At 38.3% G+C, this 18787-nt stretch overlaps 1 protein-coding gene across 1 annotated transcript in view; it reads right to left on the bottom strand.

Annotated features, from left to right (window-relative positions):
- Positions 1-1590: 1590 nt before the first annotated feature.
- Positions 1591-18787, bottom strand: part of SNRK (SNF related kinase) — a 40654-nt gene continuing 23457 nt past the window's right edge. Inside the window, exons 4-7 of the mRNA XM_063325260.1 lie at positions 13240-13381; positions 10572-10784; positions 9350-9484; positions 1591-4869 (exon numbers count right to left, since the gene is read on the bottom strand). Coding sequence (XP_063181330.1) covers positions 3651-4869; positions 9350-9484; positions 10572-10784; positions 13240-13381 — 1709 coding nt within the window. The 3' untranslated portion in view covers positions 1591-3650. The remainder of the gene's footprint in view (positions 4870-9349; positions 9485-10571; positions 10785-13239; positions 13382-18787) is intronic.

Raw genomic sequence — 18787 nt, forward strand, 5'->3', positions numbered from 1 at the left:
CCTGTGACACGTGACAGCAGGAGCAGAGCCTGCATGCAGATGGAGCCAGCTCTTGCGTAGTGGCTTCAGCTCTGGGTGACAATAGCGCTGTCTGAAGGCGCCCAGCTTCTGGTGCAGAGCCATGCTGGTGCTAACACTGGGGTTGTTTGGTTGGTTTTTTTTTTTACTATTACCCATTTTACATTGCAAAGAAGAACGTTACTGGGTTAGATTTGGATTATAAACAACCTATACTGGTGAAACTTCAACTCACAGACATCTTCACAGTAAGGAAAAATAGAGAAAAAAACTAGTTTACACACCACCTATGCCGATTTGGCAAACTGGTATGCAACCAGTCATTTCATCTGCCAAGAAGAACCCGAGAGCAGTAAAGGCCCTTGCTTTCCCTAAGAGTTAGGGCAGGGGTGGGTGAGGTGTCCCTCCCCTCAGCTGACTCTCCCGGGCACACGCACAGCAAATACTGTAACTAAAATTTGGACCCTTTGTATTGTGTTCCGGAGCTGCCAGAACAGCACTGGCTTTGCTAGGGCGGTGAGCTGCACAAGCGTCGCAGAAGCCTTCTCCAGCTGAACAGCAGCTTGTAAAGTTTACTAAACCATTTAAATCATTCAGCAGTTCTGCCTAAGAAACAGCCACCTCCACCTTTAAACAAAAAAGCGGATGTAACCGCGACGACTTTTAAACCCAACTGAACAAGTCGGATCTATGCAAGGGAATAACTGAAAGTTTGCAAGTTAACATGCATCCGTACGCAAAGCTGTGTTATTTCAAGGCAAGTGAATTCCATTTCTACTCTACTTTAATTTATTAGTCTCTCAGTGCGGTTCAGCGTGAGTTATTCCGTGCCCCAGCAAGCCCGTCTCCACGGCTCTGACCTCCCCCGTGCCGCTGCAGCCTGGGGCCGCGGCCGGGAGCTCGTGCCACCCTTGCGCCATGAACACCCGGAGTAACAAACTGCATCGACATGCAAATGACAGGTTATGCATCAATCAAGATATCACTTTTATTAACTGGATTTTCCATTTCTGTCGCACACCATGAATGTTTATACAATGAAAAAGCCAAACGTTGCTGGAAGCAATAAGATCAGCTGATATTTCTGTACCCTCTTAACACACGCACACGGATTCTTTCTTGGTGAGAATTTTTTTATATTTCTGTTCATTAATTCTGCTTATTTATACTGCTACTCTTAAAATTCTGTGTCAAGATTGTCACATCTTAAATACAGATTAAGTTGCTAGAGGTACATTATTTTTTTATATATATATTTATATACACACATACAGAAAAATACAAGACTAGTTGTTTTTCCACAATATTTAATTTATACACTACGGTAACTATATGCAACTTTTAAAGACACGTTAAGGGGTACAAGAAACTTGTTTACTTGCTCTAAATAGTTTGGTCCAATATTATCTTAATGTAGTGGTTATTCTCGCCCTTCCTTGTACGTGACGACATAGTACGACATACACCACATGCACAGTCATTCACCGATCAACACACGGGGAGAGGACAGCACTCAGACTAACATCTGTACACCCAAAGGTTCAACCAGCCACACACAACTATAAGGCTATAATACAACTATGCAGCATAAATGGTCAACACTGCTGTTCTAAAGTGAGCACCATATATACAGTCGTATATAAAAACATCGGAAACAAAATACACCTGGGGTTAGTTAAAAGGTGCCATTCCAAGGCTGTACATTATATCAGGAAAGAGTATTTACAATACTTGGAAAAAAGCTGCAACAAATAAGTTTATTGCCAATGCCCTTTATAAACTCGTCTCCTACTCGGATGTTACGCTCACTGTTCTGTGAACCACACATCTCGTTTCTGGCCCTTGGTAAGATCCCTGCTCAAAAAATTTCAAGCAAATATGTTCTATGGCTTCACCCACACATCTATTCTTGTAGCTTTTGATTTATAAATATCACACTGACTAAACTGCAACTAGAGTTTAAAACTGAAAGAAGTAAAACGCTCATCCTTTGCCTTGTTCAGGAAGCAGACCGCGAAATCCCTGGCTAGGCTAGCCAGTAACGATACCCCATGCAATTCAGACTCTCTTAGTAAAGTCTTTTACTAATCAAGAAGAGCGGTCATGAGCTGTAGAAACTCCGACCAAGCGTAACGCCGTTCTTTGGTGCTCTGCTCACTCTGCGGTGGACGTGAAATGCGCTGTATTTGACCATTCTGCAAGTGTTACAAGCTGCTCAACAGTGTAAACTCCTCTCGGACATCCAACGTCTGCCCAGGGCGCTGCTACATCATACCACCAGTTTCACTAGCATTGCTTAGAAGACCCAGTGCACAGCATGAAAAAATAAAACATTCTTGCCCTTCCCAAAACTAGGAATCTGCAATATAGTTTATTCTAGATAATAAAATTACACAAAAGTTAATTCATCTGGTCAAAAGTATCCTTTTGTACAGAAATACTCTAAATGAAGACCTTGCCGTGGCAATGGGAAAACCCGACAGAAAGGCTAAGAGCTGTAAAATAAATACTTTCCTATATGCTATTTTAAACTGACTTCATGAAAAAGCATCATTGCTGGGGGAAAATAAATGGCATACATATGGGGAACAGCAGTATTTTAAGTCTTAAAAAGAGTAATAATGAGAAAAATGTAAGTGACAGTAACAGTTTCAATTTGAATCCAATTGCCTAAAGGTTTTCCATCCCTTATTGCCTGCTGAAGTCTCGGGGAGGGGAGGGGAGGAGAGGGGAGAAGTTTTACAAGGTAAAAACCTAAAATATTAAGTGTCATGATATACTAATAACAAAAGTAATTCATACAAATACTTTATTTTCAGTTAGCATGTAAAAACTCAGAAGTAGACTTAATAATTTACCTTTGTTGTATTAAAAAAGAAGATTGTCTGCTTGTAATATTAACATATTTCTATGGGAGAAAGCTGCCTTACAAATCTACTTGCCTTTTTGCCTTTTTTTTTTTTTTTTTTAAAGAAAACTGCCTCTAGCAAAACAAGATCTTTTCAGTTTGATTTTTGAGCCACAACTTTATCCATATCATATAGCTTAAGACAAATAGGTGTGGGTTTAAAATCATATTTCAAGATCACTAATTTTCAGTGCATCTTTGCTTTGTACAAGCCTTGGAACATCTGAAAGCTCCCTGAAGAGTTTTCAGCATCAAAACATTATTGCTTTGGTTCTGTTTCAGACACATAGAAGTATGCCACGTATCACATATTTTAGTTATCACAGAAGGTCAGAACAAGAATTAACATTTCACAAGCAAACAAAAGCTTCTCTCTCTAGTTTAAGTGCAGAACATGAAACTTCTAAGTGCTCCATTTACATTAGGATCCAGATATTTATTTTAATTTAATCCAGATCTTCCATAGTAAAATTATAAATGTAAAAATTACACAATAAAATATTCTGTTTTGTTGAAAAAGAAAAACATATCGGCTAGCAGCATGCAGAGACCATGCATTGTCATACCATCAAGCAAACACAAAATTAAAGTGTAATAAATAACTGCTCAAAGCCCACTTAAAAATCTTAAGACAACAAAAGGGGGTCGGTGACAAGGTGTTCACAGCTCTGAACAGGAAGAATGATGCTGTCAAGTAGATCGAGTTAGTAAAGTCAGGTCATCGTCAAATGACGTGACAACAACTGGTTTGACCGGAGGTACACAGCAGCCCCTCCTTTGGGTTCCGCTGAATATTCACAGATATCGTCTTTTCACAGAGAGGTAGTTGTAGCACATTGTTTTTCAAGTTCCTGTTCTTTATCCTATCCAATTCATTTGCTGTGTCTGACATTTGGTCAGAAAAAAATTTTAGGTTGCCCAACGACGAAGCCTGGTTTGCGCTTCCGCTGGAACTTATACACATTTTCCATGTTGATTTCTCCTGTACTTTTACACTGGAAAAGGACAGATTGTTTTGAGGATCAATAACGTATTTAGTGCTGCCGTGAATCTGTGAACCTAGGCAAAGGCTCATTAACTTCAGGCTTTCAACCAGTTCCCCTGCACTTCGAGACGATAGCTGCATCGAGTTTCCAGACCCAGCGCATCTCCGAGTGGAACCTGAAGTGTTGTTGGTGCTGCCGCTGGAGCTGCCAGAGGGACTCCCCCCACCTTTGTTGTTGTCACTTGGGCTCGTTTTGTCTACCCCTCCGTTTCCGTTACTTGGTTTGCTTTGGCCACCACCATCTCCTTGGCTGCCAGGGGGCCCTTCACTGCTATCCCGCCTATGCCAGGAGTAAGTAAACCCACTATCCTTGTCTAGGCGTCTCCTACTTTCCGAGTCGTCGTCGCTTGTTTCTGAGCTACTGCAACTAGAGCCCCGTCCCTGGCTTTTCCTCCTGTGATAGCGTTTATGCACTGTGCTAGGCGAAGCGATATTCATTTTTAACCTGCTGAGCTTTGGGGGTAAGTTCTCATCCATGTCGAACTCGTCATCTGACTCGCCCTCCTCAAAGATTTGATTGAGGACTGGCGCACTTTTTCTCGAAGTGAGACGATTTGTAACTGAAGGCTTGCGGCGCAGAACAACTTGAGTAGACAAAGAAATCGGTTTCTTATCTTCTTCATCCTCCTCTTCATCTTCTTCTACTCTGAACAAGCACTTACGGCCACTTGTAGTGGGTTTTAAGCTCACCGATGGGACTGCTGAAAGTGCCGGTCCAGCCAATTCAGGGATATCTTCTTTCTTTGCGGAATCGCCGAGGGCCTTACTTCTGTGGCCGTTGAGAACATTCTCAGCCGTGCGAGCCGGTGACTGAGGAACAGTTGCATGGGAGAGAGGAGAAGCTGTAAGGTCATCCTCCAGATCTTGGGGTACATCGATTTTTGTTGGCCATGATTGCCTATGTAAACAATTACAAAGGATAAAAGGGAAGTTAGGTCATGGCAAGCATTTCAGAACATACCAGAAAGTGTAAGACCTGCACAAGAGAAGGACAAGTACTGCCACAGGTTTGTAAATAACAGTACTGAGGAACTGAGGGAAAGGAAACATTCTCAGAGAACGCGCATTCCTTTAGAGATGCTGTTATTTGAAAGGAACATCTCCTATACAAAAGCATAGTTTAGAAGTTATGTTGGTTACTATCAAATGAAGTCTTAACTTTTCAGTGCTCTCAGAAACTGAGTTAAGCAATAAAAAACTTTAAATAATTGTGTCTCAAAGAAGATAATCTGAAGCAGGCACAGAACCACCAGTACCTAGAAGACGACACGATCTGATTCAAGCCCAACTTAAATAAGATAGTATTGCAAACTACTTTTAATCTGAAGCTTCTGGGTTTTTTATAAAAATTAAGTTAGAATTAATATGAGTGAGACTGAAAAGCTGAGTCAGAAGAAACATTCTCTCAGTTTCAGTAAATCTCATTCAGACCAAGCTCTATTCTACAAAATCCCCTTTAATTTGAAACACACATGCATTGAGATCATACATTTATTTGTCCTTAGCTGAGCAACTGGAATAATAAAGCTGCATGAATTCAAGACTCAAGCTGCTTAAGAATACACTTCAATAAACTGTAAATCAAAGTTCAAAGTGTATGACTGTGTACTAGAATTAGCTCAAATCAAAACGAAATAACACTTGAGTGTCAATCAGTTTTACAGTTAGCAGCTGATGTCTTATCTCCACTATCTACGCTCGTATCTAATGATTTATATTTTACTTTAAATCCTAATATATATTGTAATTTTCCATAATGCACACAGAATAAATTAAGAACCAAGACTGTCAGTCTTTCCTCTCTCTCTGTATCTTGAAAGCCTAAGACCAACGCCTACAGACCAACACCTTAGTAGTGAATAATTCTTCGATTGCTTCGCTCAGCATAAGCCTCACATTTCTTGTGGAGATCAAGAAATTTTTTCTAACCTCTCAAAGTAAGAGTTATCTTTAATTTTAAGAAGTTTGCCAATCATTTTTAACTTTACATAACTAAAATACTCTAGCATACTGCAAGAAAAGCCATAGTGGAGACCTCTGTTCACATATGGATAGCATATTACAGGACATTCCCAACCATATTTTGGGTGTGCCAAAAGAAAGGGCTGCATGACTTTGTAGCCCAGTTAAGCAGCAAGGCTTAGGAGAAGTAGGAGAGGAAGCAGAGAACATTCCACACCAAGTGTGACCCCGGATACCTGCTTGGACAGCCTGCATACAAACACCGAAGGATCATACCAACTTCCTGATCTCCATGTTAAGATGTCAAGCTGAAGAAACAAGTATAGCTCAGACATCTCTTTGCTATTCTTATTCTAAATGTGTTATTTTTAAGTATTTAAAGTTAATGGAAGCACCTGCACTAGGAGTGCATTTGCTCAAGGCTCCCTCTGGAATGGCCGGATAGAAAAGGATCCTGAAGTGTGAGATGCCCATCTGCACAGGTAACAATTGACAACTATTTTCCCAATTGTATGAACTCTGAAGAAGAGTACTTTATTAAAGCCAACATTAAACTCATCAAGCCTAACTGCACACTTTGTTTTGAAGTGCTAGCTTCAGTTTTGCTTAGCAAACCAGTGATACAGAAATCCACCAGGAACCTCTTAACAGTAGGACCTGACTGCCAACACACCCGCTGTGAGTCCGTGTAGCCCATTCCCTGGGAGGAGCCACACAGGCTCCTTCCTGCCTTGCTGGGCACTGGGAGCTGCTGGTGCCCTTCCACCGGTTTCCCTCCAGTGAGCAGCTCTGCCTGGAGGAAGTCCACACAACCAGCAGCTCCAACCCAAGCTGTCCAGACAGAGTGGAGCCTTGGCTGTGGTCCTCCTTGGCTTGACACCGGCATCCTCCCTTAGGCCTCAGCTGAATCCAGAAACGCTGGGAACCACTGACTTAGTTTTCTGAACACTTGCGCTATGCTGGGTATTTTAAACACAAACAACTGGCTGTGATTAACAAATAGGACTTAAATAAATTCGAAACATTAACTACAAAAGTGACAGAAAATGAAGATCTAAACATTTCAAGAATTTACTGTGCTTTAAGAACAGACTGGTTTGTCAGCAAAAAAAGGAAGAGAGTTCTGTGGCTGTCACAATAAAGGGTAAATATAGTATCTAACAGTACTGTAGTTTCCAAGCAATAAGCCTCCTCACTACAACATGTTTATCTCTCATAGCAGCCCATGTTTGCCTCCCTTCCCCCCTTATTCCCAGTAGGCCTGAGGGGAGGGACAGGACTAAAAGGAAGCTCCCGGTTGCAAGTAAGTTGTTGGGTGTTTTTTGTTTTGTTTGTTTTTTTTTTTTTTTTTTTTTTTTTTTTTAAAGTTTTTTGAAGTTTCACAATCCAAGTAAAGGCACTACTTTGTTGTCTTCTCCATTAAGATCATTCTATATAAACACTTTGAATTTAGAGCCATCATGAAGACAAGGAATAGCTGCCTGGGACCATTAAGGGCAAGAGTTTCTGAGTTTATGCAGATGTCCTTGTCACGAAAAGACAATTCATACTCATAAGGCGGCCTTCAACTACTCCATTCAACTTTACAAATTCATATCAAGTTTTAGATTCAATGAACTTGTTTGTTCCAGTTCCTCATATAAGTGGAGCAGCTCTTCTACTGAAACAGTGACACTGATCACATAGAAAAAACCAAAACAGCTTAAAAGCAGACTTCGCAGTTTTAGAATTTCCATTTTAAGGTAAACTCAAAGATTTCCTCTAAAGTAATATGTTTTATAACTAATAGTTAGTGTTAGACATGTTTGATGCTCTGCTTGGATTTCTTTTTTAAATTAAATTGACATAAAATAGAGGATGACCCATTAAGAGAGAACTCCAGAGCGAAAGTTACACTATTACCTCTTGAAAAGAGATAAGCTCTGTAAGCTCTGTATTCGGAAGAGATTCATCTAAAAGCCTCCAAAACCTCAGCCTAAATCCAAGGTAACAGCCAATGGAGATGATGTATCTTTAACTTATTTTCCAAAATGCACGCCCTTAGTGTATAACAAGTGTCCATTTTTTCTAGATTGAACTTGAGGTAGTAGTATTTGACTTTTGTTAGGCCAAGGAAAATATGGGTATGCACCAGAAGGACACCATAGCATTTAATGTCTCTATTATCATTGCTATTAAATGATTTCACATATGACCTTGCATGAAAGTTGCACAAAGCAACTTTTGTAATGAACAATCTATTTTTATCTTTTTCTCTAAATCCTACAGACAGATTAACAACACTGAAGGTAGGCAGCAACTCTAAACATCAGCACAAGCACTTAATATTCTTCTCTCCTTAAGAGATTAGCTACTAACAATTGTTATTATTGCTAATAATAGTTACCGATAATATTTTACCAAAACTTAAAAGGCAATTTTGAAGAGGCTGGAGAACAAAAATTAATAAAAATTAATGGCATTGCCTCAGCACAACCTCCATCTTCACTGGAAAAATTCTCAAGATGGGCCATTGAAGATTTTTTTCTCAGTACTAGCAGATCCCTAGTCATAGTCTAACACTTTACTCAGGAAATTAAAACCAAAACATTTAAGAAAAATCAATGTGCAGGTAGAAACTATACTATTTGACTTGTGTTTGTTTTGTTTGGTTTTGTAAAGCATATGCTGCTGTAATAGAAAATAGAGGACACCTCGATAACTGGTTGCAGAACAAAGGGACTGGCTGAACATATCAATAACAATTAGATGCCAGAATCCCACTTCCCCCTTTAGTTTTAGCGTGTCACAAGCTGAAACTTTGAAAGATCTCAGGAGACCTTACTATAAAATTTTCTTAAGCATGTTTTTGTCAAAAAATAAAAATAATCTATTGCAATACCTTTAAATGGGTGACTAAAGCAATTAGTTCAACAGTTTTCCTTAGATAACAAGCGTATCAACTGATACGAAAGAGAACATAACCTACAGATGTTTGCTCTGAGCTTGATTTAGGGGATGTTCAGCCCATTAAAAATCAAAGCTAACAACTAAACCATACCATCAAATTTAGAGTGAATTCTCATTTATAACCAGAATTCCCCATCAACATGTTATGGATTATGCAACTCATTTTTTTCCAGGGATATTACATACACAATTTATATGAGGAACTGAAGGTCAATGAACATGCCCTTTCCTAGCAGATGTGAAAACTTACTGCTTCAGATACAGACTTTTCAAATTGATTAGCCCTTTCCTGAAAATGGCAGGAATTGAAAATATTACTGGTCACTGATTTCTGAACAGCTTCTGAAGTGTCCACAGCACTTTAAAGACATTTAAAATTTGCAATGAATAAGTATTTTACTGTACTTGAGCAATTCAATAATATTCACATTAAGCCAGGTTAAAAATTTAGATTCCTAAAGTCTCACCTGAACTGAGCTTTGATGTTGCTAGGGCTTGCAGATCTGGTCTGAATTTCTTTCTCTTGTTTTTCTCGCAGAATCCTTTCAGCTAGCAAGAAGTAAGTAGCAGTGATGTGATTGTATTTGTTAGTTTCCAATGCCCTAAGGAAAGCGCAAAACATGAAATAAACCATACATCAATGGTTTTCTAAGAACCGGACATGCATCTCACACAACGTGCTGTACTTCTCACAGCAGGAAGAGTGCCTGAGAGCAGAATTGCATATTTCTGATGTTTTGACAAGCATGTCTTGGTTTTATTAAAAATAAAGAGCCAAGAAGTCTAGTAATTTCAACTGCAGTTGGATGAAGACCATCCTTGGAATATCATCCAAAAAAACTAAGGAATACTTCCTTTACTGAACGTTGTTTAAATGATAAAACTGTATTTCATTAGTGTTATGCACCAACAATGGTCTTCCCCACTGGCACATACAACCACAAAGTACTAATATTTGTTTATGCAACAACTGGAGGAAAAACCTTCATGATTTTAGGGCTGTCACATTAAATTTACAGTAAAATTAAGTTTGTAAGCCAGCAAGCATCATTCAGGCATTCTAACAGAAAGGATGCCACTGTTAGATAGCTAAAAGCTTAAGAAGTGAGGCTACAGTTTTCCCTTCTCCTCCCAAATGGTAAGATAGTAAAAGTTTTTCCAGCTTCAACATGAACAGTTAGAAATAACAATTTCAAATTCTCTTTCAACTTGGGAAATATTTTAGAAATTTGGGGGGTTTAATCTATTGGAAAAAACAATGTAGCTTTCTAGCAAGCTCACTCAGTGACAATGACTATCTTGCATTATATAGATAAAAGGAAAAATATTTTAAGTTACGAAGATTTGGGTATCCTGGACACATACTAAGGGAAAAATGCTAGAATTTATCACTTCCAAATATGAAGTACAAGTAAAAGCATGGATATCAAAACAGTCAAATTTACTCAAGATGGCAAACTACCACAGGAATGAAACACTGTTCCAACACATTTTCTTGAAGTTTTTCCCAAGGTTGGGTCTACTTAAATATTTCTCATCCTAGAATACCCTACCACAGAGCAAGACCGTAATATTTGTTAACTGGCTTGATATTTAAACACTGAAGTACCCATGTTCTCATTACATTCTTTAATCAGATATAGTGATAGATGCATGAAACAAACTGCGTATAGAAAATGGATAACTTACTCCACTATTGTATCTCGGTCTGCAATATCACCAAGAACCATGCGTTGTATTATACTGTTGTGTTCCTCCTCAGACAGATTTTTATACGACACAAGAGGAATATTGTACTTTGTTGCAGGAGATGGGTCGACTCCTTGGAGCCATGCATGGTTTTCAATCTCTTCCAAAGATGCCCTTCGCTTCGGGTCTCTCTGCAACATCCGCGTAATTAGACTGTGAACAAAAAATAGATCTAAACAAAATGCACTCACGTGTTTAAAAAACAGCCTTTGTAAAAACACTGTTAAGAAGAAAATTTCTGCTGTCAGCCCACACAGAACTTTAGAAGTCTCTACAGTAAACAGTGTCATGGGAAATTATTTATTCTCAAAGACATTCCAAATATTGCTGAACTGAAACAAACAATTTAGTTATTTAAAACTATAAATATCATAAACACTACAGTTTTCATTTACTATGCTCAGATTCCTAACCTGATTGTTCTGGGTGGTTTGTTTTTTGTAGGTTTATAGGGCAACTGGCACAGATAGCCTACAGGCTGGTCTGTAAAGTAATAGAAATATAATTTTCTATTATTGCTGCTGTCAACAAGAATATGGAATGCCTCGATAAGTAGAAATATTTTATTTTGAAAGAGCTATCAGATATTTGATTCTTCAGTATCTGTAAAAGGACAGTGATCTGTTCTATCCATGAAGAAATTAAAAAAAAAACAAAAACCACAAAACACTATCTGGGCTGATGAAGTGACAAACCTACTAATGGGTTGGTACTGAGTGTTTACAAGTACTGGAAGGGAAGTGGATAAATTCCCCAAGCAAACAGAAAAATAAGACTTGATTAGCACAGCACATCTCTGTTTGCTTACTATATGTGAAGTTTCAATGAAAAATTCTTAGGGGAGGTATTTTTGGCTTTGCACAACAACCAGAACATGGATATACAGTTTTGGTGCCAAGGTTTCGATGAAACTTTATTGCTCCAACATGTGGAATGAGAGTTCTATGGTTTTCACATAATGCTTTTTATTGCACTAACTATATTACACCATGCAGCTTCAAACTGCAAGGCCACACAAATCACAAAAGTAAACACTTTTTTTTTTAATTATTATTACTTTTTCTTTCAGTGTGAGATTACATATGGAATTAAAAATGGAGGTTAATTCAGACTTCTTAAAACTCTACTGCAAAAAAAAAAATGTCAAGTAGCTGTGGTCTCTGCCTTTACCGAAAGGAAAGGTGGGGTGAGGCACTGAAGCCTTTATTTTTCTTTGGTTTTGTTAATATTATGACAGAAAGGAAACAAACTATATACTTGACTTTTTTTTTTAAACTATACCTGTAGTAAAACCACACAAACATAGCACATGTGCCTCCTGCTTTAAGCTTGCCTACGCATCCCAAACCACCAAGAATGCTTACGCTCCAAGCAGTAAGTTTAAACATTCCCAGAGTCTTTTCCCTAAGAAACCTAACCCAAAGAGGACTTGGGTAACCCATCGTACACCGTTGATGAATTGTGTAGAGAAAGCAGATCTACTTGGGCCTTTAAGCAAAATTAGTGTTAGCCAATATATTAAGCAAAAGGTTGCAAAAAGTAAGCTTCCTGGCCTCAGCACAGCATGCGGCATCTCAAGAGATTTGTCTGATAGAATTCACCGATAAGAGCTCTCTTTTAAACCTCTTCCTGTATTATATTTTAAACCTCTTCCTGTATGTAACACTCTTCAAGCTGTCGAGAGCACTGATAGAAGCTTTTCCATGTTACTGGAAATGCTAGACACTAATGACAAGACACGAAAACCAGCTATGGCACTAGATTCCTGGACCACACAGATGACAGGTGAAGGAACGGTCACTATGACCACCGCTGTAACAAATTTCATTCTGTGTCAAATAACAGAATCCCAGATGCTGCTCTACTTTTCTGACTGGACCACATGCATTTTTGAAGCATTTATAAAGGCATCTGGACTTTCATATTGAAAATGAAAAGATATTCTATAGCAGGTTCAAGAACCCAGCCACACTTTGTACAATTGTCTAAGTGATGCAACTGGGATATATATTAATCAGTCGTTAACTGATTGGGAAATATTAAAACGTATTAAAAAAATAAAAAAGCTGCAGCGAACACTGCAGAAAAACAACACATCAAAATGAGTCATGATTCCCAAGTGGCATGTGGTATTTGCAGACAGAATATTTTTCTCCCTTGATTGCCTAGAATGTTGATTTGGAGTTGCAATTTCAGTAGGAGAGGAGCAAAACTTGCTGTGATATCCTTGGGTTTGACAACTTGTATTTTGAACAGGAATCTGTAGGCATCATTACCTTTTTAACCCTTGCTACAAAATACTCTGAGCAACATCTTGTAATTTGTCTAGCAAGAGTAGTGGCCAAAGCCAGCCAGTGGTGAGCAGCTTCTTCAATCATTTATAAAATGCATGACAACTGAGACACAAAAAAAGAAAGATGAATTGTGTAAAATCAAAATCAAGTTTCACACAAGTGTGGGAAAAACTTATTTGCAAAAAATATCATGGGATTAACCTTTAGTAAGAACAGACACAAAGAATTAAAAAAGAGGTAATGAGAGAAGGTACCCAGAAGTAATGGGAATCCACTTCTATGAATAATTCCAAGTTCTGTAGTACTCTACTTACTCTTTACATTCTTTGGATACATGAGGTGGCACTGTGTATTTGCAGTCCATTATCATCGTCAGAGTTTCACTGTCATTTGCTTCTTGGAATGGTGGTTGTCCACAAACCAACATGAAGAGGATGACCCCTAAACTCCATATATCTGTAAATATATAGTACATATTTTAAAATAACTGTTGAGGAAACAGACATGATTACCATCGAAACCATGAAATATTCTTCAGATGCATACCAGGGTTCTTACTGCACTCTTGATTATGAGCATTACTTATGGAATTTGCAATTCCACTGAAGTACAAAATACAGTAGTTCCATTGTTTGACAGCTTTTTTAGTTTTAGAGGAAAAAAAGAATGAGAATTCATAACTTCAAGGATGCTTAACAGTTTGAGATGCATAACATCTTTGACAGCAAAGTGTTGGATAAAGCTGAAGATAATCTGGTCATTCAGAAGAGAAGAAATCATTACCCTTTTCTTCATAGGTAGACACAGATTATGAGAGATTTGTATTCAAAGCACATTCTTTTTTGAAGGACTAGCATAAACTGTTCTCAGTATGGTTTACACGTTACTCTATGAAGTAGAGAAATTACAAAGAAGGTCATTTATTTCAATGACAGTGAACTACATATGTTTTTCCTTCAGTAGTGTTGCTTTAAAGAAATTCTCTGCTACTTCTGATGGTAAATAATAAAATAAATCATTTACGTAGAACTACCTTCTTATACCAATCATATTACAAAGTATGTGGGGGGGTTATTTTTGTGTGTGTTTGTTTTTTAAGTATTTATCACACATAACAATTAACAGTGATATCTACTACACTCCGAGAGTCTTCTTGCTTACTTCTAGTTCTTGCTTGTGTAAAATAAAACGCATTTAACAACTTTCTTGTTCCCTAATGAAATGACATACCAGAAGATAAAGAAGCACTGCTGGGCATGAAGCCCTTGAGTTTCTACTTACTGTAAAATCTATTATTTCGCTCAAATCTTTATTAAGAGTTTGCCTAGAAGAAAATATTTCACAAGTCTCACTGCATTCAATACAGGAAGCTTAAACGTTGAGAAATATTTCATATTGCATAAAAATAAATAAGTAACTCCAATATGTGCTTAGAGAAAAGGCCATGCTCTTAATCTTCAACTCCATGCTCTGGAAATTTCAGTGGCAATCTTGGGTACTACACCCCAGCATTTCACAGACCTGTACCCAGTAAAACCAAACAAAAAACTGAGCTGAGAGCAATGAGGAAAGAGGGGAGAGCAGCTGGCAGCGGTCACAAGAAGCAGAGCACACCAGCTCTGTCCTGGAAGAGCTTGCAAGAGGGAACGACACAAAGTTACCTACCCAACTGCATCTTGCTTTCTGTGGCCTACTCAAAATACTCAACGTGCATTTAAAGCTGAAGGACGGCTACGATTGTATTTAATAATGTAAATCATACACATTCATCCCCAGAACAATTACTCATTTTGCTAGTTACAACCCATTCTTCATATAGTTTATCTGACAGAGGAACAGAAACACTACATGGTAATTTTCTTTTGAGCTCTAATTTGTAGTAAGTGTAGGCTATTAACTCAGACAATTATTTGATTTCTGTTATGCTTACTAGGGCCTCAGTCCTGTATGTACTGAGCATTTGGAGGCTGGTACACCACATCATGTATACTTGCAAATCCAACATGACTATCCACATGTTTAAGAATCAGTAAGTGCATTAATGCTTTGATAGTCCGAGTCCAGAAAAGTGAATGTTCTGAAATACAGAATTTAAAAAAGCCTCACAAGACAGAGAGGTAATTTCACCTAGGAGGTACACCTTTAATTTTGTAAAGCTACGTACATCTTTCTCCTACTGTTTAGTTTGAAAGCGGCCAAAAAGCTTTGGTGCGTTATCTCTGTCTCACCACACAACAGGTAAGAACCCATTTTTCACAAGCACATAAAACATGTGAATTTATACATTTCTGTTAACAGTCATCTTTTGGATATCAATGTCCTTCCTAGGTTTTTCACTTTGCCTAAAATCTATTTTGTGATATGATCTGTCCTAGTGTTCTGGCTGATACTCCCCCCCACAATAAAATGCTTCATGTGTCCTTCCAGCTTGAAGTATTTTAGAAGAGTCCATATAGCAGCGCACTGTAGGTGTTTATTTGAGAAAATGAAAGCATGACACAGCACAGCAAGAACTAAAATAGTGTTGATAGTGTGAACACAGAGAACTTGAATGCTCCATTTAAACCAGCACAGGGTTGTCTCAACTCAGCTACAAAACACCATTATTTTTTCACTCCTTACACCAAACACAGTGTAAAGGATAAGTGTGAAGGAAGCAGTAAAAAAAGCTCACAGAAAACATTAAACAAATTTTCGAAGTAGCTTCATTTGAAATATACAAATCCTGAAAGAACACCAGAAAAATGGAACTGGTATACAAGAACTGGATTATTCACTGGTATTTCAAACTACCACAATTATTCAGCCAGCAGTTGCGTGCAATCCTAAACAAAATAAGAACAGTAACAACAGTATCTTGCCCATCCCAATCTACCACAAAATTTTACATCAGCACTTTTTCTAAGACACATACAACACCATGAAACAAAATTAGGATTTTTACTGGCAGATGTCTCTGCAAAAAAAAGCTTTCAGAACAGACAACAGGAATCCCTGTGGGTTTTGTGTTATAAAGTTTTTATTTTGCATGCTTTGAAGCCACTTACAGCTTGACATCAGTAATACTATCAAAAAGGGGAAATCATCCCCTCTTTGTAAAATGGATCCATAAGCTTGAGGTTTTAAAGTATTACTTATTTGTAAACATCTCTTCTAAATTTAAATAGGCGACCTATTTCAATCTAAATAGGTAACCTAGACCACGAAGATGATCAGAGGGCTGGAGCACCTCTCCTATGAGGACAGGCTGAGAGAGCTGGGGTTGTTCAGCCTGGAGAAGAGAAGACTCCAGGGAGACCTTATAGCGGCCTTCCAGTACCTGAAGGGGGCCTACAGGAAGGATGGGGAGGGACTCTTTAGCAGGGAGTGTAGTGACAGTATGAGGGCTAATGGTTTTAAACTGAAAGAGGGTAGATTTAGATTAGATATCAGGAAGAAATTCTTTCCTGTGAGGGTGGGGAGACGCTGGAACAGGTTGCCCAGGGAAGCTGTGGATGCCCCATCCCTGGAAGTGTTCAAGGCCAGGCTGGATGGGGCTTTGAGCAGCCTGGTCTAGTGGGAGGTGTCTCTGCCCATGGCAGGGGGGTTGAACTGGATGATCTTTAAGGTCCCTTCCAATTAAAACTGTTCTATGATGACCTATGCTCCCAACATGCAAGTTTAAAGATGTTGGTTTGCTAGCTGAAGCATAACTCAAAATCCAAGGTTTAGAATCTGAAGTCTTCAAAGCAGATATTCCAAAATAATGAGTTAATGCCCACATATCATTTTCAAATATTTAAATATATCCCGTATCTACACTTCCCACTTTTCTCTACTGGAGATCCATAGCTGCATATTTTTCAGTCAAATTCAGAAAATATACTGCAAAAGAGACTATAAGAAATGAAAATGCTTTCTTCCATTTAAAGATATAATTTTTGTTCACTTGTTTAATGTAATAACCGCAGTACATTTTTGAAATTTCTTGGTTTCCAGAGTAGTGCTATCTGGCTGACAGAGGCAGAATTCAAGATCTTTAAGCACAGCCATCTTCGAGAAATTGATAAAAGAGAATCAGAGATTATTTTACTACAGGGCTTATTTACCAGATTTTATTATTTCCCCAAACAATACATAAAGCCATACACAGGAATGTTCTTTGCAATACTGTTTTGTGCTGCCACAATCAGCACTGCTCTATTATTCCTTCTGATTAACAAGAAAATTTATCTGTCCTCTGGATCCCAGGGAACCTAATGAAGATGGAGATGGTTTGCGCTCAACTGATATGTACTTTGATCAACACTTGGTCAGTACATGCTGCCCATTCTTGTGCTGTACCCTGCTATTACCAATTTCTGTTCACACATTAGGTGTAGCAAAAGAGGAATAACTGCTTCTGCTGGGGAGACCACTTCCACCAGCAGAGCAGACAATGGCACCTTGATCTTTCATTTCTAAATCCCAAAGAGCATTCTTACCCTATTACAAAAGAGGGTTTCACTCAAACATAGTGAAAGCTTCAGTCAAGATCTAGTGAATCGATTTGGTCAAAAGCATCAACTTTGACAAGACAGTCGCATGAGCCGATTAGAAAGATGTTGGAGCAGCAATGAAATGAGAGCCTGACATCTCATCAAAAGCAAGGCTTCAAGAAAGAAGTAGCATCTCTTATTAGACCAGCTAATAACTGGGGAAAGGGGGAAGAAAAAGAACTCAAAGTTTAAAGGAACATAAGTTTTTCTTTAGATCTCCACACACTTGCAAGAGCGTACTTTTTTTTTTCAGTAGAGGCAGCCCTTACATGTTCTTAATTTGATGTATCTTATGTCAATTCAGGGGATAAATCCTAGTTGAGACGGTTTCCTGCTTTCACACATTATTAGAAGCTGTTGATATACATTTTAAAGCAAAGACGACAACATCCATGTGTATTTTTTACCCGTTCACTGAATGGCACTGGTTCACTAAAGGGCTGCACAACCACCAGAGTAAAAAAAATGCAAAGGAGAGTGCGTAACTTTATGGGCAGAATCTGAATGCAGAGCAAGACTGCTTTTTTGAGACTTGTTAAATGGGCTACACCATTTAAAAAAAAAAAAAAACAACTCAACCTTCACTTCAATGCAAATACAGTTTGACATACAGTATACACAGTATAAAGAACTCTGCAGAGATCTGTCACTCCTCCACCTTCACACCCCTGGTGTATCATTTTAAAATATTATATTAGCTATGGCCCTATGTTAATGCTAAAAAAAATAAATCAGGTTTTAGACAAAACCTTTGAATGCAATAAATTTATTACTGGATAGTTTAACCAGATAAACGAGCAGGTTTTGTAAGCAAAACTCCCTGACTTGGACCACTAAGACAGCATACCTTTGCAGCTATACTCCCTTAGCACAGAACTCAGACACCAGGGCCAATTCTAGATTGGGCTCTCTTAACTGAAGGAACACAGGGAAGGAAAGGGTTAGAGACCCATTTTTAGAAGAGCAGATTTAAACAAGAATTTATTTCTCACAATTTCAAGTTTTTACATTACTCTTAGTAAGCAGCAGCTGTAGCCTTTATGGAAACTGCTTACTTCTCCTCTCCTCCCCTCCAAGGGTCATCTAATTTGCTCTCTGCAGAAAACTGATAAAAACGCAGATTTTAGGCTTGACATGCTGCATTCATTTAGCATGCTTATAACCTGTAAAACTTCAAGTGAGTATAGCGAGGGAAGGCACACTTGTATACTGCAGTGGTCAAAATCAAGGTCTCCTTCAAAAGCACAGTGAAGATCTCAAGATGCAATTTAGCCTTTAAATTGGGTACTATTAACTTGAAACTGCCATTTGCTAGAAGAATAAAATAAGAGAGATTAGAACTTTT

The sequence above is a fragment of the Chroicocephalus ridibundus genome, chromosome 2 (assembly GCF_963924245.1).
Source record: "Chroicocephalus ridibundus chromosome 2, bChrRid1.1, whole genome shotgun sequence".
Classification (NCBI taxonomy): Eukaryota; Metazoa; Chordata; class Aves; order Charadriiformes; family Laridae; genus Chroicocephalus; species Chroicocephalus ridibundus.